Below are 26,406 nucleotides of genomic sequence, written 5' to 3'. Positions count from 1 at the left end.
CCGCTGCCCGGCTCTCTTGCGCAAGCGCGGTGGCCGCTTCTTCTGGGTGGACGCTCCGGAGGCAAAACATTTCCCTGCTGGGGGCGGCGAGCACCGTGACCGTCCCGGAAAGGGCGGCAAAGACGCCTCCGTCGCGCACGAGGGGGCCTCGTTGTCTTTACCTTGGTTTGCGGTCGTCCTTGGTTATCGTGAGCCGTCCGCAGGGCTCTGGGAGGCCGAGCCTGGGGGCGCCTCGGCGCCTGCGCGCGTACGGCGGCCGGAAGGGGCTAGAGGCAGCGCCCTGGGTGACAGCCGTGCGCCCCACCTTTCCCCACGTGGCCGCGAAGACCGGGTGAGACGCGGCGGCTGCCGAAGCCTGTCGCGCGCGGACTGGGGAGTGAGGGCGCCGTAGGGTCGGGCTGGCGCTACCCTCGGGTACGTGGTCTGGGGGAAAAAATTGAAAGAATTTTACAGAAGCCGCCTGGGGATAAAATCCCCGGCTTCTCTGGCCTTCGCTTTCTTTTCATTCATTTTGTTTATTCATTCATTACCTGTGCACTGAGTGCCTGCTGTGTGTTGGGCCCCGTCCTAGTCAGTGGGGACAAGGAGGCTACAGGGTACAAATAATTGAGTGAACGATGTCGCTCTAGATACGGGTGATGGTGTGCAAATAATAAAAGAGTGATGGGATGGGAGAGCAGGGCTGCTGTTTACCTGGAAGTGGCTTTGAAGGGTATCTCTTGAGTGCTGGGAAGGATGAGAAAGGCGGGGAAGAGCATCTGGAAAGGCTTAGGTAGAGAAAATGCCCATAAGGAGGCTGGGTTTTGTTCTGAGAGGGTTGGGAAGCCACTACTGGGCTTTGAGCAGGTGAGTGAGGTGGAGTCTAGGCTCTGGGAGTGGCAGGTGAGGCCGCCCTTATGGGAGGCTGGTGTTTGAACCAGAGTGGGTGTGGCTGGTAGAGGGAGATGTGGATGGAGTCTTTTAGGGTCCCCAGCATGTTATGGCACACTTTTCTAATTTTCTTTTGAGACGGAGTCTCTCTCTGTCGCCCAGGCTAGAGTGCAGTGGCATGATCACGACTCACTGCAACCTCCATCTCTCGGGTTCAAGGCATTCCCCTGCCTCAGCCACCCAAGTAGATGGGACTACAGGTGCGCAACACTGCACCCGGCTAAATTTTGTATTTTTTAGTAGAGACGGGGTTTCTCCCTGTTGCCCAGACAGGTCTCAAACTCCTGGCCTCAAGTGATCTGCCCGCATTGGCCCCCCCAAAGTGCTAGGATTACAAGCATGAGCCACCGCGCCCGGCCCCCCTTATTTTTTCTTTTGAGACAGAGTCTTACTGTTGCCCAGGCTGGAGTGCAGTGGCAAGATCTCTGCTCACCGCAGCCTCCACTCCCCAGGTTCAAGCGATTCTCCTGCCTCAGCCTACTGAGTAGCTGGGATTACAGATGTGCACTATCTTGCCTGGCTAATTTTTTGTATTTTCAGCAGAGACAGGATTTCGCTATGTTGGCCAGGCTGGTCTCAAATTCCTTACCTCAAGTGATCTACCTGCCACAGCCTCCCAAAGCGCTGGGATTATAAGCGTGAGCCACCACACCTGGCCAGCACAGTTTTCTTGAGCAGAATCCTGGCTGAGAGAAGGAAACTGGCTGCCAGTTAGGGGCCTTACCTTCTGTTTTACCCTCAGCATGCCTGATAGATCACAGGGACTGGTACTGCTGTTTCCCCCCTTTCAGCCTAGGCTGTTCTCCAGGTAATTCTTACTTGGCCATCCCTAGGCACCATTTTATGTGTTTCAAATCTGTACTTTCCTCCCCCAACCCAGCCCTGTGCCAGATCTAGGGGACCTTGGAGGACTCAGGTCAGGGGTGGTCACAGAGCCAGACCTCCCCAGCTCACCTCAGGAGTGGGTGGAAGGGAGGGGTTGTGGGTTGGGGAGAGGAGGCCAGAGAGCACGGGCTCTGAGTAGCCAGGAAAGGCAGCCACTTGGAAGGGCTGACAGAAGCTCCACAGAGGACTGAGAATCCGAAGTATATGAGACAGGTGTCAATCAATTTAGAAAGTTTATTTTGCCAAGGTTAAGGACATGTCCATGACACAGCCTCAGGAGGTCCTGACAACATGTGCCCAAGGTGGTTGGGGCACAGCTTGCTTTTATACATTTCGGGGAGACATGAGACATAAATGAGTACGTGTAAGATGGTCACAGGTAGATTGCATTCTTTTGAGTCGTTGGTCAGCCTTTCACTGAATACACAATTTACGTGGGGGACAGGGCAGGTAGAGGAATAGTCATTTATGCCTCAGTCCGACTCATGAATCTGCTGTTTTTTGTTTGTTTTTTGTTTTGTTTTTGAGACAGTCTCGCTCTGTCGCCCAGGCTGGAGTGCAATGGCGCGATCTCGGCTCACTGCAACCTCCGCCTCCTGGGTTCAAGCAATTCTCTTGCCTCAGCCTCCCAAGTAGCTGGGATTACAGGCACCCGCCACCACGCCCGGCTAATTTTTGTGTTTTTAGTAGAGACAGGGTTTCACCATGTTGGTCAGGCTGGTCTCAAATTCCTGATCTCAGGTGATTCACCCGCCTCAGCCTCCCAAAATGCTGGGACTACAGGCGTGACCAGTGGCCAAATCTGCATTTTTATGTAAACTTTAGGGCAGAGAGAGCAACTGGATATGCATTTTTGTCTCAGGTGAGCTGAGGGATGACTTTCTGTCCTGCACCTGTGAAGATCACCTATCAATGTACATTGCCAGGGTGAAATTCAACAAAACTGTTTTTGGGTAAAGATCTTGAGGGCCACAAGGAATTTCCTGGCCTGGCCCCCAAGTCCCCCACTCCTTTCCTCCTACTGAGAAACTCTTTATATTACTCTTCCTTCACCTTTGACCTTGGAAATCCATAGCACCACTTAAAGAGTTCCCTTTTCTTCTGGGGCATAAAGGAGAGGGGCCTATCTGCAAAGGAGGGAGATGGGACTCCTGCATAAACTTGCTGAATTGCTTCTTAAGCAACAAAGGAAAGGAACAAATAGCTAACATTTATTGAGCCTGTCCATATCCTTTTCTGAGGAATGTATAGGAGTTGGCTGAAGTTTTCACTACTGCCCTATGAGGTAGATTCGTGTTTATCTCTGTTTGACACATGAGGGAATTGAAGAAAAGTGCATCTGGCTGGGTGCAGTGGCTCACGCCTATAATCCCAGCACGATGGGAGCCTGGCCAACATGGTGAAACCCCGTCTCTACTAAAAATACGAAAATTAGCCGGGCGTGGTGGCGTGGGCCTATAGTTCCAGCTGATTGGAGGCTGAGGCACAAGAATCACTTGAACCCAGGAGGCAGAGGTTGTGGTGAGCCAAGATTGTGCCACTGCACTCCAACCTGGGCAACAGAGCAAGACTCCATCTCAAAAGAAAAGAAAAGAAAAGGGCATTGAAGTGGAGGGCGTGGGAACTGGGTTCTGCAGGCTGGCTGGGCGCCAGTCCTTCTCCCCTCAGGCGGTGTGCAGTGCACAGTGGGCATCTGCAGGAACACAGATGGAATGTGTATATCCCTGCCACTGCCTAAAAAGAGAAGCGTGGGCCAGAGTGACCTGTTTCTTTTTCCTTTTTTTTTTTTTTTTTTCTTTTGAGACGGGGTCTTACTTTGTCACTCAGGTTGAAGTGCAGCGATGTGATCTTGGCTCTTTAGCCTTGACCTCCCTGGGCTCCCCCTCAGCCTCCCAAATAGCTGTAACTACAGGTGCATGCTACCACACCTGGCTAATTTTTGTATTTTTTTTTTATAGAGGTGGAGTTTCACCACGTGCCCAGGCTGGTCTCAAACTCCTGGCCTCACGTGATCCTCCCACCTCGGCCTCCCAAAGTGCAGGCCACCATGCCTGGCCTGAAGCAGAAACTTGATAATTCCAGAATGGAAACTTGATATTACTGCAATAAGCAAGGTGGATATATTAAAACAATTAAAATTTTAAAAGTTGTTAACCTCTGTTAGGCTCTGGACCTAAGGCTTGTTCCTCCCTTTGTCCCGAAGGGATGGTAGCAAATGTTAGGTTCACTTGTACCCTGTGAAGACCTTGTTAAGATCATCTATAGCAGAGGTCCCCAACTCCTGAGTCACGGACCCATACTGGTCCAGTGGTCCCTGGCCTGTTGGGACCTGGGCCACAAAGCAAGAAGTAAGCGTAGAGTGAGTGAGCAAAGCTTCATGTGTATTTACAGCAGCTCCCCATCACTTGCATTGTGCCTGAGCGCCACCTCCTGTCAGATCAGCAGCATTAAATGTCCATAGGAGTATGAACCCTACTGTGAAATGCGAGAGATCTAGGTTGCATGCTCCTTATGAAAATCTAATGCCTGATGATCTGTCAGTGTCTCCCATCACCCCCAGATGGGACTGTCTAGTTGCCAGAGAACAAGCTCAGGGCTCCCACTGATCCTACATTACAGTGAGTTGTATAATTATTATATTACAATGTAATAATAATAGAAATAAAGTGCACAATAAATGTAATGAGCTTGAACCATCCCGAAACCATCCCCACCCCAGCCCCACCATATCCATGGAAAAATTGTTTTCCGCAAAACTGGTCCCTTAGGCTAAAAAGGTTGAGACTGCTGAGCTACAGGGTTGAAACGGAATTGCAAAGGGATTTGGTGTTTTTTCCAAGAGTTTTATCTTACTTAACTCTATGTCCTGTCCCCAACTGTCAGAGGGGAAGGTACTGCCTAAGGTTAATGGGTCATCTAAGTGTTTATACCTACCCTGGTTTCCAGGGTGTGCCTATACTGGGTTTTACTTGTTTGTTTATTTATTTATTTTTTGAGATGGAGCCTCGCTCATGTTGCCCAGGCTGGAGTGTGGTGGCATGATCTTGGCTCACTGAAACCTCCATCTCCCGAGTTCAAGCCATTCTCCTGCCTCAGCCTCCTGAGTAGCTGGGATTACAGGCACCCCACTAATTTTTGTGTATTTAGTAGAGACGGGGTTTTGCCATGTTGGCCAGGCTGGTCTTGAACTCCTGACCTCAGGTGATCTGCCTGCGTTGCCCTCCCCAAGTGCTGGGATTATAGGCGTGAGCCACCACTCCCAGCCTTACTTGCTTATTTTTATTTTATAAGGTGGGTTTGTGTGTATACACACACACACACACACACATACACACACATACACACACATTTTTTAAGAGATGTGGTCTCACTATGTTGCCCCAGGCTGGTCTCAAACTCCTGTGCTCAAGTGATCCCCCCACCTTAGCCTCCCAAGTTGCTGAGATTACAGGCACAAGTCGTTGCTCAGTTCTTTTTGTTTTTAAACAGACTAGCACTTTAAGAAATTGAGCTATAATTTACATACCATAATAGCCACTCATTTGATTTAGTAATTTTTTTTTTCTTCTGGAGACAAGGTCTCCCTCTGTCACCCAGACTAGAGTGCAGTGGCCCAATCATAGGTCACTGCAGCCTTGAACTCCTGGGCTCAAATGATCCTCCTGCTTCAGCCTCCCAAGTAACTTCAACCATAGGCAAATGCCACCACACCCGACTGAATTTTTAATTTTTATTTTTGTAGACACAGGGCCCCCCTATGTTGTCCTTGCTGGTCTCAAACTCCAGGCTTCAAACAGTCCTCCCACCTTGGCCTCCTAAAGCACTGGGATCACAGGTGTGAGCCACCATGCCTGGCCTGATATAGTGATTTTACGTTTTCACAGAGTGGTACAACCATCATCACTATCTAATTCAAGAACGTTTTCATCACCCAAAAGGAAACCCTATACCCTTTAGAAGTTATTCCCCATTCCCTCTCCTCCAGTCCCTGGCAACACCCAATCTGCTTTCTGTGTCTGTGTATTTGTCTATTCTGGACATTTCATATCATTGGAATCGTGCAATATGAGGCCTTTTGTGTCTGACTTCTTTGACGAGACATCATGTTTTTGAGGTCCATCCCCATTGTAACATGCTTCAGCACCTCATTCCTTTTTCTGGCTGAGTAATATTCCATCGTGCACAGGGACCATTTTGTTTATCCATTCATCTGTTGGTAGACTCCCTCTCCTTTTCTTTGTTCTTGTGATTTATTTGTTGAAAACTCTGGGTGTTTGTCCTCTAGCTGACGTTCTCTTCCCAAAATCCCAAAAAGTAGGGATTTTGCAGATCATATCCCCATGGTATTGGTTAAGGTGTCAGAGCTGTGCTGTGCAATACCATAGTCACTCGTCACACATGGCTATTTACATTAACATACATTAAAGTGAAATAAAATTACATACTCAGTTTCCTCAGCTGCACTGCCACACTTCAGCTGTGTGATAGCCACAGAGGCCAATGGCATCTGTACTAGGCAGTGCAGATAGAGAACGTTTCATCATAGCAGAAAGTGCCCTGAATGCATGATCAGATTCAGGTTTGAGATTTTGGCACGATGACTTCACAGGTGCATTTTGTTCTTGTTCAGGAGGTAGGTGTTGCTGGTTTCTCTTTTGATGATGTGAGATCAAGCAGTAGATTCAGTTCCTGTCCACCCTTGTTAGGCTTCCTTGTTAATTTTACACCTGATGGTTTTGGATCCTGTGGGATCATTATCTGTTTCTCTCCTGTCTTGGCTGATCAGCTGGAATTGGAAGTAGAACTTTTCCTCATCCTCTTTTTGTAACCCGGGACCCATTTGTACAAGGGAGGCAGGTTAAGTGCTATTTTTTTTTTTTTTTTTTTTTTTTTGAGACGGAGTCTCACTCTGTCACCCGGGCTGGAGTGCAATGGTGCGATCTTGGCTCACTGCAAGCTCCGCCTCCCAGGTTCACGCCATTCTCCTGCCTCAGCCTTCCAAGTAGTTGGGACTACAGGCGCCCGCCACCACACCTGGCTAATTTTTTTGTTGTTGTTTTTGTATTTTTAGTAGAGATGGGGTTTCACCGTGTTAGCCAGGATGGTCTCGATCTTCTGACTTCATGATCCGCCTGCCTTGGCCTCCCAAAGTGCTGGGATTATAGGTGTGAGCCACCACGCCCAGTCAAGTGCTAGTTTCTTTTTAAAAAAAAATTGTTGTCAATTATTGTAGAGACAGTGTCTCGCTACATTGGCCAGGCTGGTCTTGAACTCCTGGATTCAGGTGATCCTCCCATGTCAGCCAGCCTCCTGAGTAGTAGCTGGGAGTACAAGAGCATGCCACCACTCCCCACCAAGAGCTGGATTCTTGGTTGGCCAGTTTTCAGAAGCCTGAGCTGTATTTGTTTTAGTATTATCTAAAAAATAGTATTATCTAAAAAAAATCAAAAGCACAGATTTTGATTTTTTTTTTTTTTTTTTGAGATGTAGTCTGGCTTTGTCAGCCAGGCTGGAGAGCAATGGCGTGATCTCGGGTCACTGCAACCTCCACCTTCTGGGCTCAAGCAGTTCTTTTACTTCGGCCTCCCCAATTGCTGGGATTACAGACGTGAGCCACCTCACCTGGCCCAGATTTTGATTTTCATATGTACTGGAATTTTTTTTTTTTTTTTTTTTTTTTTTTTTTTTTTTATGCTCACTTATCTCATCTGTAGCTATCAGGCACCCCTTAGGGTTTGGAAGCTTCCTTGCTTCCTGGTCTCACAGGATGCCCCAGGGTGACCCGCCCCATGACCTGCTGGGACCTGGAATCAGCCATTCTTCCAGAAGCCCCGGCTCCTTGTTTTTAAAGATTTTATATAGAGACAGGGCCTCCCTATGTTGCCCAGGCTGGTGTCAAACTCCTGGCCTCAAGCCATCTTCCCCCCTCAGCCTCCCAAAGTGCTGGGATTACAGGAGTGAGCCACCTAGCCCTGCCCCCAGCTCCTTTTCATGGGAGATGGTAGAAACTATACATGGTGTTAGAGGCATTCAGTACTACTGTGCTATCATTTCTTCTAGGCATTTTTGGTTGCTATGACTAGAAAATTAGATCTTTGTTTACTTAAGAGAAAACACATGATGGGTTTATATGGATATTTCCATTTCGAATATAAGAGTTCTGAGATTTTTTTCTCAACTTTGTTGAGGTATAATATGTACTTTTTTTTGAGACGGAGTCTTGCTCTGTTGCCCAGGCTGGAGTGCAGTGGTGCAATCTCGGCTCACTGCAACCTCTGCCTCCTGGGTTCAAACGATTCTCCTGCCTCAGCTTCTCGAGTGGCTGGGATCACAGGTGCCTGCCACCATGCCCAGTTAATTTTTATATTTTTAGTAGAGATGGGATTTCACCATGCTGGCCAGGCTGGTCTTAAACTCCTGATCTCAGGTGATCCACCTGCCTCAGCCTCCCAAAGTGCTGGGATTACAGGCGTGAGCCTTTGTACCCAGCGAATAAGTATTTAATATAGTGTATATCTTATACTATATATGGTACATAAATGATACCAATATATTGCATATGTTTACATTATACAACTTGACGATTTTATATGCATGCAGATTGTGAAATACTCACCTCAATCAACAGTTACCTTTTTCTTTTTTGTGGTGAGAACACTTAAGATCTACCCTCTTAGCAAATTTCAAGTATACAATACAATATTGTTAATTATAGGGAGTTCCGAGTTTTCACTTGATTTTATGATGTTAGAATCTTTTTTTTTTTTTTTTCCTTTTTGAGTCAGGGGCTTGCTCCGTTGCCCAGGTTAGAGTGCAGTGGAGCAATCTTGGCCTCCCAGGCTCAAGCGATCCTCCTACCTCAGCCTCCTGAGTAGCTGTGACTATAGGCATGTGCCACCACACTCAACTAATTTTAATTTTAATTTTAATTTTAATTTTGGTAGAGAGAGAATTTCGCTATGTTGTCCAGGCCGGTCTTGAACTCCTGGGCTCAAGCAGTCCTCCTGCCTCAGCCTCCCAAAGTGTTGGGATTATAGGCATTGACCCACTGTGCCCAGCCAGAATCTTTTTTCTTTTATGCTGATTCCTAATAATATAATCATTATTATTTGCTACGTCCATAATAGTTTCAGAATAACATTACTAGTATCTTTATATTAAAGAAAAACCTTTCTTAGATAAAATATAGTAAACTCTATGTTCTCTTCTGCATTTTCTTTTTTTGTTTTTTTTCCCCAAGTCAGGGTCTCACTCTGTGGCCCAGGCTGGAGTGTAGTAGCATGATCATGACTCACTGCAGCCTTGACCTCCCAGGCTCAAGTGATCCTCCCGCCTCGGCCTCTCAGAGTGCTGGGATTACAGGCTAAGTCACCATGCCCGGCCTCTTCTGTATTTGTAGAAGCCCTAGGGAAGTAGGGATATCACCCTTTCCTGTGATCTAGGTGGGAAGGATTTCTCCAGGGTGGTTGTAGGGCTCTGGTCCCTGGTAGCTTCTTCCTAAGTGGCGTTTTCATGGTGGCCAGGCCCTGCCATTGCCTGCTCACCCTTGAGGTAGCTCTCTCTTTGCCCTAACTTCTCAGCTCAGGAGCATCTATCGGCTGCATGCCAACATCACCGCAGGCGAAGATGGTCTCCAAGCGCATTGCCCAGGAGACCTTTGATGCAGCCGTGCGTGAGAACATCGAGGAGTTTGCGATGGGGCCAGAGGAGGCGGTGAAAGAGGCTATGGAGCAGTTTGAATCGCAAGGTAGGGCGGTGTGACCATCACCTGCCATCTGAGGCTCTCAGATGCAAGAGTGATGGGAGGGCCCTGCTGCCCCGCCCCACTGGGGGTGCCACATGCCTGGCACAGAAACCAGGTGCCCACTGGGCCCTGTCCCCTCCAGCCTCTGCCCGAGGCAGGCTAGTTATCCTGCTCCCACCTCTCACACACCCTTTCTGCCCCTGTTTCCACCTCGCCCAGATATTTATGGGCTGGATCCTTCTCATGAGTCTCATTTGATCACTTCCTTGAAGAGGTTTTCCCTGACCCTGGCCTGGGAAACGGGGCCCCTGCCTTCCTGCCCTACTCTACCCCACCTCGAGCTTACAGAGGCAGAAGCAGCAGCAGCCTGTGGAAACAGGTGGCATGTTCAGACCAGGTGTGAAGGAGTGTGGTTTTGAGGGGCTGTTTGCAATGGCGTGGGCGGGGTTAGGAGACCACCCCTAGCACGACTAGCCCCCACAGAGACCCTGACTGCAGGGAGCAGGAGTCCTGGACAGGGGCCACCTGGCAGGCGCTGGACCCTGGGGCAGAGGCAGGGGGCTGGGAATGAACACCCCACGCTCCCCTCCTCCTGCCTGCATCTCAAGTTCACTTCCCCATTGAACAAACCCAGGGTCCAGCCTCAGAGGTCAGAGGTCAGCCTTGCAGGCACAGAGTGGGGTATAGACCCCTAGACGGGCCAGTGGGACAAGCAAAGGCGTCCAGCACTGTAGGGGCTCCCTGTGGGGGTGCCAGCAGGGGCAAGAATGCAGCCAGAGCCAGGACGGATGGGAGCCCCAAGGGAGAAGGCCGTGGGGTCCCCCCCTCCCCTGTCAAGCCCACCAGGCAGCATGTGGCACCTCACCGCACAGATGTGGCCTGTGATGACAGCCTTGTGTGACAACGGCCTCACTACCACTCTGCTCCCTTTGACTGGCCCATGGCCCAGTGGCAGAAATACCCAATACCCTCTACACCCCTGTGTTGATGTGGCATGGGCGGGAATAGGGAGGTGGGAGGCTTCTGGAGAGGGGTGGTCCCAGCAGAAGGGTCCTGAAGTGTGATTCCAGCAGGCCCATGGGAATGACAGCTGTCACTTGCTTTGTGACCCCTGTGTGCTTGCTTCCCCCGCCCCCAATAGGGGTTGATCTGAGCAACATTGTAAAGACGGCGCCTAAAGTCTCTGCAGACGGACCCCAGGAGCCCACACATGACATCCTGCAGGTAGGAATGGGCATCCCACACAGCAGGTCCTGCGTCACCTCTGTCTGGGGGCACCTCTTCCCTGTTTCCTGGATGGCAGAATGCAGGCTCTGAAGGTCATACCCTTCCCAGCATGCATGGGCAAGCTCGAGTTTGCAGCCAGGTCTCCGAGTCCATGTCTGAGGGCGGCATGCCTTCCAATGCAGGGGACGCCAAGCTCCTCGGGTGGCATGTATGCTGAAATCAGGTGGATGGCTTGATTGTCCCTGCTGCTGGAAGCCCAGAGTCAGGGACACCATAGAGGGGCCCCTCTGGCTTCCCAGAGAGAGATGGACAGGACTCACAGGACGAGAGAGTGGGCTGACAGTAAGGCTGTCACTTACTGAGCACCGACTGTTTACCAGCACTTTCTAGCCAATCTGTTAGCACTGAAGCTCACACAGTGAGGTAGGTGGTGTCACTCCTGTCTTAGTGATGGGGAAACAGGCCAGGAGCTGGCACTTAAGCTCTCCAGAGACCCAAACAAGGAAGGTAAAAGAACTTCAATGCTTTCCTTAAGGTCACCCATCGAACTTTGTAATACAGCAGAAGGCTCTGGTGTTTGAGAACCGACCGTGGACCTGGTTCTGTGCAGGTACTTTTTTCCTGCCTTCTCAGTCATTGTCCAAATAACACCTGCAAGGCTGGGATTTCCCCATTATACAGATGGGGACATTGAGATCCAAAGAGAAGAAAAGTCATTGACCTGGGAGCAGGAGGTGCAATGATAAGAGAGGAAGTTGGAAGAGATGGCTCTGGGTGTAAACCCAGCTCACCTAAGGCATGACACTTACTTCTCTCTACCTCAGGGTCTTGCCCTCTCCTGCCGTGAGGAGGTCTTGTGAGAATTGCCTCGTTGTTGTTAGTTTGCTTTTTACCTTTCTTGCCTAATAAAGATGAATTGATTTTATTATTATTATTATTTTTTTTTTGAGGTAGAGTCTCGCTCCGTCGCCCAGGCTGGTGTGCAGTGGTGCAATCTCAGCTCACTGCAACTTCCACCTCCCAAGTTCAAGTGATTCTCCTGCCTGAGCCTCCCGAGTAGCTGGGATTATAGGCACATACCACGACACCTGGCTAATTTTTTTGTGTTTTTAGTAGAGATGAGGTTTCACCATGTTAGCCAGCCTGGTCTTGAACTCCTGACCTCAGGTTATCTGCCCGCCTTGGCCTCCCAAAGTGCCAGGATTACAGGCATGAGCCATGATGCCTAGCCTGGATGAATTTCTTTTAAAATGAGTTTGTCTTCCGGCTATCTTTGCATTGGGTGATTAATGTTTTTCCTACCGATTTGTAGACGAACTTTATATAGAAAGGATCTCAATAACAATATCGTCTATATTATCTAGCAGTTACTGCTTAAGTACTTCTTAAGTGCTCAGCATTATGCTAAATTCTTTTTTTTTCTCTTTTTTTTTTTTCTTGAGACGGAGTCTCACTGTGTCGCCCAGGCTGGAGTGCAGTGGCGCGATCTCGGCTCACTGCAAGCTCCACCACCCGGGTTCACACCATTTTCCTGCCTCAGCCTCCTGAGTAGCTGGGACTACAGGTGCCCGCCACCGTGACCGGCTAATTTTTTTGTATTTTTTAGTAGAGATGGGGTTTCACCGTGTTAGCCAGGATAGTTTCTATCTCCTGACCTCATGATCCACCTGCTTCGGCCTCCCAAAGTGCTGGGAGTACAGGTGTCAGCCACCATGCCCGGCCTTTTGTTTTTTGAGACAGAGTCTCACTCTGTTGCCCAGGCTGGAGTACAGTGGCGCAACATGGCTCACTGCAACCTCTGCCTCATGCGTTCAAGCGATTCTCTTGCCTCAGCCTCACAAGTAGCTGGGATTACAGGTGCACACCACTATGCCCAGCTAATTTTGTTTTGTTTTGTTTTGTGTTTTTGAGACGGAGTCTTGCTCTATCACCCAGGCTGGAGTGCAGTGGTGCGATCTTGGCTCATTGCAAGCTCCGCCTCCCGGGTTTACGCCATTCTCCTGCCTTAGTCTCCCGAGTAGCTGGGACTACAGGTGCCCACCACCACACCCAGCTAATTTTTTGTATTTTTAGTAGAGACAAAGTTTCACCGTGTTAGCCAGAATGGTCTCGATCTCCTGATCTCGTGATCTGCCCGCCCTGGCCTCCCAAAGTGCTGGGATTACAGCTGTGAGCCACTATGCCTGGCCTATTATGCTAAATTCTTAAAATATGTTCTCTGAATCTGTGCTCAGCCCATTTTGCTGATGATGTATCTAAGGCTTCCCAAGGATCAATGACCCCCACCCCAAAAGGTCAGCTGGTGAGAGGCAGAACTGGTACCTGAATCCAGGAAGCCAAGCACTAAAATTCAGGCTGTTCTACCAGCAGTACAGGAAACTGTGTGTTTGTTTATAACATTCGCTTCTTTTTTTTTTTTAACTGTTCTTTTATTTATTTTTTGAGACGGAGTCTCACTCTGTTGGCCAGGCTGGAGTGCAGTGGCCCTTCCTCAGCTCACTGCAACTTCCTTCTCCCAGGTTCATTCGGTTCTCCTGCCTCAGCCTCCTGAGTAGCTGGGATTACAGGCGTGTACCATGCCTTGCGGATTTTTGTATTTTTAGTAGAGATGGGATTTCACCACATTGGCCAGGCTGGTCTCGAACTCCTAACCTAAGTGATCTACCTGCCTCGGCCTCCCAAAGTGTTGGGATTACTGGCATGAGCCACTGTGCCCAGCCTATTTTTTTTCTTTTGTAGAGACGGGGTCTTGCTATATTGCCAGGATGATCTTGAACACCTGGCCTCAAGTGACCCTCCCACTTTGCCCTGCCAAAGTGTGGGGATTACAGGTGTGAGCCAACATGCCCAGCCTTAAATTTTTTTCTTTTTTTTTTTTTTGGACACAAAGTCTTGCTCTGTCACCCATGCTAGAGTGCAGTGGCAGGATCTTGGCTCACTGCAACCTCCACCTCCCGGGTTCAAGTGATGCTCCTGTCTGAGCCTCCTGAGTAGCTGGGATTACAGGTACCTGCCACCCCTGGCTAATTTTAAATTTTATTTTTCATCACAGAAGAGTGGAAATACATTCTTAGCATAAAAGATTTGAGCAATACTCAAGCATTTATAGTAAAATCTGAAAGTCCTTGCCCTGTCCCTCCCACCAGACACTGGGGTTTGCATCTCAGCAGTCAGTTTGCAACTGAACCAAGCCCCTTCTCAAATGCCCCGCAGCATGATTGACCTTGTGCATCTTGGCTCAGATGTGTAAAAAATGCTTATCTGTTGAGGGAGAAAACAATTCATTGTGATGGCCGTTGAAATTAATCTATTCATGTCATAAGATGTATTGCAAACAGGCTTATAGAAACAGAAGGAAAATAACATCTGGAGACTGTCCAAGTAGAAACTGAGCCAGCCGGGCCACATTTACATGTGGGAAGTTGCAGAATGAAAAGCATTAGTCACAGAGAGTGAATGACTCCAGGAGTTCAGTGATTAAAGCCCCCCTCCATGAGCAGGGTGGTGAGCACCACACAGAATTGTCATAGGTAGAGCACAGCTGGCTCTGCCACCTGCATTTTAGCAACCACCTGTTGATGAAAATACTCTATAAAATATTTCAAGAGATTTATTCTGAACCAAATATGAGTGACCTGTGGCCTGTGACACAGCCTCGGGAACTCCTGAGAACATGTGCCCAAGGTGGTCGGGCTACAGCTTGGTTTTACACATTTTGGGGAGACATGAGACATCAATCAATACATGTGAGATGTACATTGGTGTGGTCTGGAAAAGTAGGGCAGCTGAAAGCTGGGGCTTCCAGGTTATAGGCAAATTTAAAGATTTTTCTGGCCAGTTGTTGTGGCTCACATCTGTAATTTCAGCACTTTGGGAGGCTGAGGTAGTCGGATCGCATTGAGCTGAGGAGTTTGGGACCAGCCTGGTCAACATGGCAAAACCCTGTCTCTACAAAAAACAAAAATTAGGCCAGGCGCGATGACTCACACCTGTAATTCCAGCACTTTGGGAGCCCAGGCAGGTGGATCACCTGAGGTTAGTGTTCGAGACCAGCCTGGCCAACATGGTGAAACCCCATCTCTACTAAAAATACAAAAATTAACCAGGCATGGTGGCAGGCACCTGTAACTCCAGCTACTCAGGAGGCTAAGGTAGGAGAATTGCTTGAACCTGGGAGGCAGAGGTTGCAGTGAGCCGAGATTGCGCCATTGCGCTCCAGCCTGGGTGACAAGAGCGAAATTGCATCTCAAAAACAAAAACAAAAACAAAAATTAGCTGGGCATGGTGGTGGACGCTTATAATCCCAGCTACTTGGGAGGCTAAGGCAGGAGAATCACTTGAACCCAGGAGGTGGAGGTTGCAGTGAGCCAAGATCATGCCACTGCACTCCAGCCTGGGCAACAGAATGAGACTCAGAAAAAAAAAAAAAAGATTTTCTGATTGAAACAGTTATCTAAAGACCTAGAATCAATAGAAAGTAATATTTTGGTTAAGATGGGTTGTGGAGACCAAGGTTTTATCAAGGAGATGAAGCCTCCAGGTAGCAGGCTTCATTGAAAATAGATTGTAAATGTTTCTTATCAGACTTAAAAAGGCACCAGACTCTTAGTTAATTCTGTCCTGAATCAGGGAAAAGACCTGGAAAGGGAATCTCTGTAGAATGTAGCTTGTCCCCACAAGAGATAGCTTTCCTGGGCCATTTCAAAATATGTCAAAGAAATATATTTTAGGATAAAATACTTTGATTTCTTTCCATACTGTATTAGCATTAGGCTGGAAGTTGGTGTCTTATTGCTACAAAAAGTCTTAAGATGGTCAGTTGTGTCTGACTTCCAAAGGCAGGAAGATAAAATGGGACATATTTGACCCCCACGTCCCATCATGACCTGAACTAGTTTTTCAGGTTACCTTTGGAATGCCTTTGGCTGAGATAAGGGGTCCTTAGAATGGATGGGGACTAAGATTGTTTTCTTTTTTTTTTTTTTTTTTTGAGACAAGGTCTCACCTTGATACCTAGCTAGAGTGCAGTGGTGTAATCTTGACTCACTGAAACCTCTGCTTCCCGGGCTCAAGCAATTCTTCAGCCTCAGCCTCCCATGTAGCTGGGACTACAGGTGTGAGCCACCAACACCTGGCTAATTTTTGTATTTTTTTTTAGAGGCAGGGTTTTTTTTTGTTTTTGTTTTTGTTTTTTTTTGAGACGGAGTCTGGCTCTGTCGCCCAGGCTGGAGTGCAGTGGCCGGATCTCAGCTCACTGCAAGCTCCGCCTCCTGGGTTTACACCATTCTCCTGCCTCAGCCTCCCGAGTAGCTGGGACTACAGGCGCCGCCACCACGCCCGGCTAGTTTTTTGTATTTTTTAGTAGAGACGGGGTTTCACCGTGTTAGCCAGGATGGTCTTGATCTCCTGACCTCGTGATCCGCCCGTCTCGGCCTCCCAAAGTGCTGGGATTACAGGCTTGAGCCACCGCGCCCGGCCTAGAGGCAGGGTTTTACCATGTTGCCCAGCCTGGTCTTGAACTCCTGAGCTGAAAGCGATCCACTTGCCTTGGCCTCCCAAAGTGATGGAATTACAAGCATGAGCCACTATGCCCGGCCAAGAATTTTATTTTTAGTTTACACGTCCTTGCTAACATAGTAATTCCTTGTGAAAAACTTGGTGGTTCTAACTCCAGTACTGTGCATCCTCAAAGGCATTTCTGTCAGGAACTTTTCAAGTTTCTTATAGGGTTTCTGCTGAAATGCTACACCACTGTTTGTTATATAAAATATGCATAAAAACATTTACCATGTAACCATTTTTTTTTTTTTTTTTGAGACGGAGTCTTGCTCTGTCGCCCAGGCTGGAGTGCAGTGGCTGGATCTCAGGTCACTGCAAGCTCCGCCTCCCGGGTTTACGCCATTCTCCTGCCTCAGCCTCCCAAGTAGCTGGGACTACAGGCGCCCGCCACCTCGCCCGGCTAGTTTTTTTTTTTTTTTTTTTTTTTTAGTAGAGACAGGGTTTCACTGTGTTAGCCAGGATGGGATTGTAACCATTTTTAAATGTAGAGTTCAGTGTCATTAAGTACATTCATAATGTTGTACTTTATGACCATCCATCTCATCTTGCAATACTGAAACAAACTCTGTGTTCCTCTTCCCCTCAGCCCCCAGCAACCATCATTCTGCCTTCTGTTGCTGTAAATTTGACTACTCCAGGGACCTCATATAAATGGAATCAATCACAGGCGGGCGCCATGGCTCATGCCTATAATCCCAGCATTTTGGGAGGTGGGCAGATCACTTTGAGGTCAGGAGTTTGAGACCAGCCTGGCCAACATGGTGAAACCCTGTCTCCACTGAAAATAACAAAAATTATCCAGGCATGGTGGCATATGCCTGTAGTCCTAGCTGCTCAGGAGGCTGAAGCGGGAGGATCGCTTGAACCCGGGAGATGGAGGTTGCAGTGAGCCGAGATGGCACCACTCCACTCCAGCCTGGGTGACAGAGGAAGACTCCATCTAAAAAAAAATTTTTAAACAAATGGAATCACAGGCTGGGTGTGGTGGCTCACACCTGTAATCCTAGCACTTTGGGAGGCCAAGGCGGGCAGATCACCTGATGTCGGGAGTTTGAGACCAGCCTGACTAACATGGAGAAACCCTGTCTGTACTAAAAATACAAAAAAATTAGCTGGGCATGGTGGCACATTTCTGTAATCCCAGCGACTTGGGAGGCTGAGGCAGGAGAATCACTTGAGCCCACAAGGCGGAGATTGTGGTGAGCTGAGATTACGCCATTGCACTCCAGCCTGGGCGATAAGAGCAAAAGTCTTCTCAAAAACAAAACATAACAAAACAAAAATAAATAAATGGAATCACAGCATTTGTCTTTTGGTGACTGTCTTATTTCACTTAGCATAATGTCCTCAAGGTACATCCATGGTATACTATGTGCCTGAATTTCTTTGTTGTCGTTATAGTGTTTTTTTTTTTCTTTTTGGAGACAGTCTCGCTCTGTCGTCCAGGCTGGAGTGCAATGGCAGGATCTTAGCTCACTGCAGCCTCCAACCTTTTGGCTCTGATGAATCATGCTGCTGTGAACATGAGTGTACAGGTATCTCTTTGAGACTGTGCTTTCAGTTCTCTTGAATGTATCCCCAGAAGTGGAACTGCTGGATCATGCAGTAAGTCTATGATTTTCTTTTTTGAGATGAGTGCTCCGTATGTTGCCCAGGCTGGTCTTGAACTCCTGGACTCAAGCGATCCTCCTGCCTTGGCCTCCCAAAGTGCTGGGATTACAGGCACGAGCCACCAAGCCTGGCTCCTCTGTAGGTTTGAATTGCATTTTTCCTAATGATTAGTGATATTGAGCGTCTTTTCATGTGTTAGTGGCCATTTGTATGTATTCTTTGTAGTAATGTCTATTCTAGTCATGCACACTGGTGTTAACTTTTTTATTGTTTTTTGTTTTTCAGTTCTCATTTTAGCAAAAATTTATCTTTTTAAATATCCTGTTGCATTGTAACGTATACTCAGGTCCACAAATCTGAGCTTAGTGAAGACTATCAGATAGGCTTCTTTGTTTTTTGTGTCAGTCAATGCCAAATCAAAGCCCTTTGGGCTGGTGGTTTCTGTAGAACCGCCCTGACTCAGTCTGGGTGCAAATAATCTCCTACACTCCAGGCTCACAGATTCATCTTTGGCTCATGCTAAGATGTGTCCCAAGGTCATGTAGTTGAATGGCAGCTAAACTTGTCTGAGGTGTTTAAAGCTTTTTCTCCCCAGTGGCTTAGAGTTGAATTTGGGTAAATCTGCTCTCTGTATAGTATAACCACATTTGGCAGGTGCTCAGTACATGTTTGTGGAGTGAATGAGAGAGATGAAAGGAGACATCAGGATGGGTATATCTGGTGAATGTGGCTTTCTCCTTCCTTGGAGAACTGACCATTGATGGGTGTGCCAATTTGTTATGGCTGTGTGACAAACAACCCAAAACAACAAGTGTCTTATTGTTTCTTGTGATTCTGCCTGGTTGGGCTCAGCTGGACGGTTCTTCTGCCAGTATCGCTTGGGTCCTCTAGATAGCAGGTAGGGCTGGAATGTTTAATATGTCTGCATTTATGTGTGCAGCCCCTTGGCAGGGACACTGAGCTGTCTTTGTGTGTGTGTGTGTGTGTGTGTGTGTGTGTGTGTCAGTGTCAGTCTTCCACCCTATGGCCTCTGAAGCTCAAAGCTCCTAGAGGCACAGGTCTGGAAGTTGCCAGAGCTGTAACTGACCCCACATCACTTCCACTGCAGGCCCAGATCCCAGGGGGAGGGAACCTTGCAGGGATCCAGACACTGTTGCTGTGGCCATGGGCTCCTCTTGCCTGAGCTGATGCTGAGGTTTCTCGCATGTCTCCCAGACTCTCAGTGACCTCCAGGAGTCTGTGGCCAGCTCTCGCCTCCAGGAGGTGTCAGCACACCTCACCCGCTTCTGTGACCAGTGCAAGCAGGACAAGGCCTGCCGCTTCCTCGCGGCCCAGAAGGGGGCCTACCCCATCATCTTCACTGCCTGGAAGCTGGCTACTGTGGGTGACCAGGGCCTTCTGCTCCAGTCCCTCAATGCCCTGTCAGTGCTGACTGATGGCCAGCCAGACCTCCTGGACACCCAGGGCCTGCAGCTCCTGGTGGCCACGCTGACCCAGAATGCTGATGAGGCCGACCTGACCTGCTCTGGGATCCGCTGTGTGCGTCACGCTTGCCTGAAACATGAACAGAATCGGCAAGACCTGGTGAAAGCTGGCGTGCTGCCCCTGCTGACTGGCGCCATTGCCCATCATGGCCACCATGCCGACGTGGTCAGGGAGGCCTGCTGGGCCCTGCGTGTCATGACCTTCGATGACGACATCCGTGTGCCCTTTGGCCATGCCCACAACCATGCCAAGATGATTGTGCAGGAGAACAAAGGCTTGAAGGTGCTCATTGAAGCTACCAAAGGTAAGAGCTGGGGGCCAATATGAGCTAGCAAACAAAGGCAGGCGGGTCAGATGTGACCAGAATGAGGGAGTCAGAGATCAGGACTGCTTCAGGCACGGCGGGCTCAAGGTTCCGCTCGCCCCTCAGCTTAGACCCACCTGCATGGCAACCCTCATGAAGAGTCTCCCCATGCTTTCTAGTGGCTCCAGGAGAATTCCAGGCCAGCACTCATGGGCTAGGAGCAGGCCACAATCCCATCTCTGGAGCTTCTTGGGAAGGGGCTTGCTGTGTCCAACTCCAGGGACTGAGTAGGGAAGGGGGACCTCACCAGAGGGAAATAAGAGGACTGGGGGAGGCTGGCTGGCACGCACTGTGGCAGTCTCAGGTGGATGTGTACACGCTTGATCATATTCAGCCACAAATCCTTAGGCATATTCATGTGTCTGGCTCCAGGGTGACCATGGTGAGCCGGCCCTGGGAGGTCACAGTGCTGACCGTCAGACCCCACAGCTTCTGTCTTAACCCCTAACCCCATTCCATCCACTGAACCCACTAGAAAAGTCCTGATTGGGCCGGGCGCGGTGGCTCAAGCCTGTAATACCAGCATTTTGAGAGGCCGAGACGGGCGGATCACGAGGTCAGGAGATCAAGACCATCCTGGCTAACCCGGTGAAACCCCGTCTCTAGTAAAAAATACAAAAAAATAGCCGGGCGAGGTGGCGAGTGTCTGTAGTCCCAGCTACTCGGGAGGCTGAGGCGGGAGAATGGCATAAACCCGGGAGGCAGAGCTTGCAGTGAGCTGAGATCCGGCCACTGCACTCCAGCCTGGGCGACAGAGCGAGACTCCGTCTCAAAAAAAAAAGAAAAAGAAAAGAAAAGTCCTGATTGACACACAGAAGGTGTCAGAAGGATGAGTTCCCCTTTCCTGCCTGCCCGTGACTCTGGCTCTGTGGCCAGACCTGTGTGGGGGTTCTGGCTCTGTCTGCTGAGGAAGTGAGCCCACCTCAGTCTCCCACACCTCCAGCAAGGCTGAAAATGAGTCCTGACCTGCAAAGTCAGACTGTTTTTCCAGGAGGTAGCTCACACCTTTCCTGTTTTATTTATAGGAGCTCCAAGCAGTTAGGTTTCAGCCAGAGAGACAGGATATATATATATATGAAGAGACTTTTTGGTAAGGAATGGGGTCATGCAATTGTGGCAAGTCTGTACTCCATAGGACAGGCTGGAAACTCCAGGGCAGTCGCCTTCTTGAGAAAACACCTGTTTCCTTCTAAGGACTTCAGCTGATTGAATGAGTCCCATTCACATTGTTCAAGATCATCTCCTCTACTTAAAGGCAACTAGGCCAGGCATGGTGGCTCATGCCTGTAATGTCAGCACTTTGGGAGGCTGAAGTAGAAGGATTGTTTGGGCCCAGGAGTTCAAGACCAGCATGGGCAACATGATGAAACCCCATCTCTACTAAAAATACAAAAATTGCTGGGTGTGGTGGCGGGCGCCTGTAATCCCAGTTACTTGAGAGGCTGAGGCAGAAGGATCTCTTGAGCCTAGGAAGCAGAAGTTGTGGTGAGCCAAAATCACGCCACTGCACTCAAGCCTGGGTGACAAAGCAAGACTCTGTCTCAAATTAATAATAATAATGATAATAGATAGATAGCTGATTGCGGATGGTAACCGTGTGGACAGAATACCTCTATGGCAACACCTAGATTGGCATTGGGTGGAACTGCAGAGGGCTACAGGTGGCCACAGGAACTGACCATCGCAGTCCTGTGTAGGTGCAGGATCTTCGCCCTCTTGGCGTGAGTTCCGGCATCTGCTTCCTGGCGCAGCGCCTCTGGGCTCCATCTGCGGCTCCTGTGTTTGGTTTTGGCCACGTCAGCCCGGTCCATATGTGTCCCTCTATGGTTTTGGAGTTTCCTCTTGCACTTAGAAAAGTCATTCCTACCCCATGATCATAAAAATAGTCTTCAGATGTCTTTTTTTTTTTTTTCTTTTTCTTTTTCTTTTTTTTTTTTTTAGCACTATTATGGTTTTCTTTTTTTAGGTGAGACCATCAGTTGGTATGGAATTTATTTGGGGCATGATGGAAGGAAGCTGGAGGGGCACATTCCTAAGTCTTTCCAGCAGCCAGCAGGGGGCACTGCAGGCCCAGGTAGCCCCTGGTGTTCCCTGGGGCCTTCCTGGTGCCCGTGGCCACTCCAATAGGCAGAAGGGCTGGACTCTTCTAGGGCAGCAGGATCCCCACCCAACCGGAGGCCCCTGCGGCTGGTTCTTCCCGCCCCCACCACCCGTCTCCCTCTCTCCTCGCAGCGTTCCCAGATAACCCTGGCATCCTGAGCGAGCTCTGCGGAACCCTGTCCCGCCTGGCCATCCGCAATGAGTTCTGCCAGGAGGTCGTCGACCTCGGGGGCCTAAGCATCCTGGTGTCCCTGCTAGCTGACTTCAATGACCACCAGGTGGGGGACCAGAGCAGCGTTCTGGTATGAAGCCCCCCTGTCCCAGTGCATGCTGTCCCTCTGGGTCCCAGTCAGCCAGACAAGCCATAGTCAGAACAAGCCGGCCCTGCCTGCCAATCTCGGAACCAAAGTGCAGTTTTTCTTTTCACTGACCCAAGGGCAGGAACCAAAGGTCGGGGGGAACAAACCCACCCGCTCTCCCTTACTGTCCTTTTGCACCAGGAAAAGGATGGTGGGAAGCACAGGGTGGGGGTATGTCAGCCAAGGCCAGGATATTTGGGTTAGTTCCTACACCTAAGTATCTAGGAAACTCTGCCTCAGTTTCCCTAGCTGCAGAATAGAGCAGGGTCCCCTACTCATTACCCCATTTAGCAGCCAATTATCGAGCCCTTCTCCATGTGCCCACCCACAGCAAGGAGCCAGTCAATAGGCGCCTCCCTATCCAGCTGCAGCTGCAGAAAAGCCCCCAGGGGTGCCACAGTCCTGCGCCCCCAAGCCTCGCTGGTGACGTCATCCAGCCTCTTTCTGTGCAAGTGGCTGGGAGCTGAATGGGAACCAACTTCAGCACATAAAGGGATACATTTTGCCATGTATTCCTGGGCAGTCAGGGGTCAGGGTCCTCAGGTTCCCCATTAAGGGGATCAGCAGTCCCAGTAGCATCTTATCCACTGTCCTCAGTGCAGGGCAGTTAGCACCCACCCTGGGTCTGTGGCCGTGGCCAGGGGGACCCTGTGCTCTGAAGGCCGGCCTGAGTCACATGCTCCCTCTGCCCCTGTGGGGATAAGGGATCAAGTCACCTGGATGGTACCATTTGGACACAGGCAGCCTGAGCCACAGGCATCTGTCACCCCTTTTCATTAGTCACACTCTGCAGTCACGCTGTACTTGCTGGAGAAACAGTAAAACAGCCCCAGATTCTCCCTCAGAGCCCTCTCCCACAATCCAGCGGCCTGGCTGGGGTGAGCGAGCCTTTCCCTTGTGCAGGAGCTCGTGAAGCAAGTGCTGAGCACCCTGCGAGCCATCGCAGGCAACGACGACGTGAAAGACGCTATTGTCCATGCCGGCGGGACGGAGTCCATCGTGGCTGCCATGACCCAGCACCTGACCTGCCCCCAGGTACCCACCTCGGGGGGCACACAGAGTAGCAGGGTGGTGGCTGGAGTCCCAGTTCAGTTTCTGTGTCTGCATGAAGCTCTATTCTTCTGTAGGGCCAGAGCAGGGCAGGTGAGGGTCGCGCGCTCTGGCTCTCAAATGCTGACCTGCCTATGCATGACTCTGGGTGTCCTGGAGTTACCACCAGCACCCTGCAAAGGTCTGACCAGGCCTAGTGCCCTTGTCACCCCTAAGAGCTCCGCTGATACTTTTGTCACCCTGCCGTCGTGCTGTTATTACACAGGAGCTGCCAGAGACCCACGGAAGGGAGGCCGCAGGGTGTTCACCAGGGGTTGGCAGCCATGGCAGGATGTTGTGGAGGGTCTTTCCGCTACATCTCCGCCTTCCTGTGACTGCCCCCTGCAGGTGTGTGAGCAGAGCTGCGCGGCCCTGGGCTTCCTGGCCCTGCGTAAGCCCGACAACAGCCGCATCATCGTGGAGGGTGGAGGGGCTGTGGCAGCACTGCAGGCCATGAAGGCACACCCGCAGAAGGCCAGCGTGCAGGTGGGCAGGGCATGGGATGGGGGCAGGCAGGCTGGGGTGGGGTGTGCAGGTAGGTGCTGAGAGGGCATGGGAGCAGGTGCGGTGTGTGGGTGGGTGATGGGGCAAAGGCTCAGTCCCTGTCCCTGTCCCTTTCCCTGCCACAGCTGAGCCCCACAGGGCCAACTTCTTTCTCATCTTCCAAAATGTGCTGAATTCTGCCTGCAGCTGTTTCCTTTTCTGCCTTTGTTTTTTCTACATTTACTCTCCTATTTTGGGGAGGGGGGACTTTGGGGGAGCATTCTGGTGAAACCCCAGAAAGAAAGCTATAACACACAATCTCCTTTTTTTTTTTTTTTTTTTTTTTGAGACAGTCTCACTCTGTCACCCAGGCTGGAGTGCAGTGGTGCCATCTCGGCTCACTGCAGCCTCCACCTCCTGGGTTCAAGTGATTCTCCTGTCTCAGTCTCCTGAGTAGCTGGGTCCTCAGGCATGGGCCACTAAGCCCGGCTAATTTTTGTAATTTTAGCAGAGACGAGGTTTCACCATGTTAGCCAGGCTGGTCTTGAACTCCTGACTTCAGGTGATCCACCACCTCTACCTCCCAAAGTTCTGGGATTACAGGTGTGAGCCACCACGCCCTTAATTTCCTTTCTTTTTCTTTTTTTTTTTTTGAGACGGAGTCTCACTCTTTCGCCCAGGCTGGAGTGCAGTGGTGCTTTCTTGGCTCACTGCAAGCTCCGCCTCCCGGGTTCACGCCATTCTCCTGCCTCAGCCTCCCGAGTAGCTGGGACTACAGGCCTGTAGTTTTTTTGTATACCACTAATTTTTCGTATTTTTAGTAGAGACGGGGTTTTACCGTGTTAGCCAGGATGGTCTCAATCTACTGACCTCGTGATCCACCCGCCTCGGCCTCCCAGAGTGCTGGGATTATAGGCGTGACCCACCATGCCCGGCAGTCTCCTTTCTTAAAAGTCGCTGTAGAGAGATCTGGGGAGGAAGAAGTTGGGGAAGCGTGGATGGTGATCTGCCTGGGGCTTCAGAAAGGTTCCTGCCCCCTCCTTGGGCTGCTGGTCTGAGTTCTGGGTGTGGGACACCCTGTCCACACCTCCCTGGCTGAACCCAGACTCCTCCCTGCAGCCCCTGGGGCCCTCCTCGCCTCCTCACTCCCAGCATAGGGTCCTTGGACATACCAGGCTGGGACCCACAGGGGGCCTTTGCTCTCACTGGCTCTTACTCTGGGACACTGTCCCTTACTTGGTCTGTCCCCTTGTCCACTTCTGGCCACCCTGGCCAGCAGCTCCCCACTCTGCATGCGCTTCCCATCTGCTCTCCTGTTGGTGGTGGGAGCCACCCTGGGAAGCTTCCAGGCAGCGTCCCGCACCCACCCACAGCAGGTGCACAGGGCACAAATATCCACCGAATGTGTAGGAATGTAACTGACAGGCGCCTGTGCACAACCACTCTTTTCCTGTGGCCTCACTGTCCCCTTGCCCTAGGGCCCCTTCCTTGGCTCCGTGCCAGCCTCGGGGACTCTCAGACTCACCAACTCTGAGGCTGAGAGTTCCAAAGCCATGGGACAGATTCTGGAGCTTCCCTGAGCCTGTTTCCTTGCCTGGGAGTTGGGGGCATTAGCCTTGCCTTCTGGGGCTGCCAAGAGGGTAAAGTGGAGAGATGGGTCTAAGTTGATACAGTATAGGCAGCTGCTAGATGTCAGCTGTGGTTATGATCACCTCCATTTTGTTATGATGAAGACCCAGAGGTCAGAGTGGACCCCACCCCAAAGCCCTATCTGGCAGCTCACAGCTGCTCTCTCCTACAGAAACAGGCTTGCATGCTGATCCGAAACCTGGTGGCCCACAGCCAGGCCTTCTCGAAGCCCATCCTGGACTTGGGGGCTGAGGCACTCATCGTGCAGGCCCGATCGGCCCACCGTGACTGTGAGGACGTGGCCAAGGCTGCCCTACGGGACCTGGGTTGCCATGTCGAATTCCAAGAGTTGTGGACAGGCCAGAGGGGCAACCTGGCGCCATGACCCCAGGCCCAGTCTGGGCCATGACTCTGGGTGAGTCGTGTGACTCAGGAATGGGGGTAGATCCAGGTCCTCCACTGTCCCACATTAGTTCTGTCCCCTTCACAGTGAGAAGTGTTTTTCGGCAGGCCCTGGGTAAAGGGTCGGAGGCGGGGGGGCCTTGTAGGGAGGCATCTACACAGAAGAAAGCAGCCCCCACGTCCCAGCCACTCCTGGGTCCCAGCCTCGCCTTCCGGCCAGCAGCATAGACGTTACTGTCCTTCTCCTTCCCCCTAGCCCCATGCCCTAGCAGAAGGGGCAAAGGGCATGTCCCATCACTCACTGCTGTGTCTGAAATGTGGTGGCCGCTGTGGGCCAGGCTCAGGGCAGGGCAGGCGATTCCAGTGGGGTTGGGCCCCCAGTGCCTGCTGCTTACTGCAGGTTCGTACAGGCCTCTGCTCCTCGTTTTTCTCACCTGTAAAATGGGTCTCAGATGCCTGGCCCCAGCTTGTCTGTCTCTGGTTCTGGGCTAGCCAGGGCACCTGATAATAAAAGATCATTGGATAAACAGTTGGAGAGG

At 50.4% G+C, this 26,406-nt stretch overlaps 2 protein-coding genes across 5 annotated transcripts in view; one reads left to right on the top strand and one right to left on the bottom strand.

Moving 5' to 3' along the window:
* The window catches only part of SUGP2 (SURP and G-patch domain containing 2), a 44,489-nt gene extending 44,235 nt beyond the window's left edge, over window positions 1-254 (bottom strand). For both annotated transcript variants that reach the window (XM_037992323.2, XM_037992325.2), the window contains exon 1: window positions 162-254. The gene's annotated coding sequence lies outside the window, so the exon portion shown is untranslated. The remainder of the gene's footprint in view (window positions 1-161) is intronic.
* Window positions 1-26,394, top strand: ARMC6 (armadillo repeat containing 6). 3 transcript variants are annotated; one of them, XM_007995851.3, is made up of 8 exons: window positions 1-331; window positions 9,396-9,562; window positions 10,701-10,783; window positions 19,172-19,745; window positions 22,038-22,207; window positions 23,168-23,299; window positions 23,702-23,839; window positions 25,638-26,394. In XM_007995851.3, the coding sequence occupies exons 2-8, from the start codon at window positions 9,418-9,420 to the stop codon at window positions 25,848-25,850; spliced, it is 1,455 nt and encodes a 484-aa protein (XP_007994042.3). In that variant the 5' UTR covers window positions 1-331; window positions 9,396-9,417; the 3' UTR covers window positions 25,851-26,394. The 3 variants fall into 3 exon arrangements, with proteins under 3 accessions (XP_007994042.3, XP_037848255.2, XP_007994043.3); XM_037992327.2 differs by having other exon boundaries at window positions 219-414; window positions 22,038-22,183; XM_007995852.3 differs by having other exon boundaries at window positions 219-414.
* The last annotated feature ends 12 nt before the right edge of the window (window positions 26,395-26,406 follow it).

Source organism: Chlorocebus sabaeus, chromosome 6, assembly GCF_047675955.1.
Source record: "Chlorocebus sabaeus isolate Y175 chromosome 6, mChlSab1.0.hap1, whole genome shotgun sequence".
Taxonomy (NCBI): domain Eukaryota; kingdom Metazoa; phylum Chordata; class Mammalia; order Primates; family Cercopithecidae; genus Chlorocebus; species Chlorocebus sabaeus.
This window is presented reverse-complemented; position numbering and strand designations above follow the sequence as displayed.

Coding starts and splice junctions, on each gene's coding strand:
- ARMC6 (XM_007995851.3), top strand. CDS start 9,418: ATGCCAACATCACCGCAGGCGAAGATGGTCTCCAAGCGCATTGCCCAG. Junction 23,300..23,701: donor AGCACCTGACCTGCCCCCAG/GTACCCACCTCG, acceptor TGCCCCCTGCAG/GTGTGTGAGCAGAGCTGCGC. Junction 23,840..25,637: donor CGCAGAAGGCCAGCGTGCAG/GTGGGCAGGGCA, acceptor TCTCTCCTACAG/AAACAGGCTTGCATGCTGAT.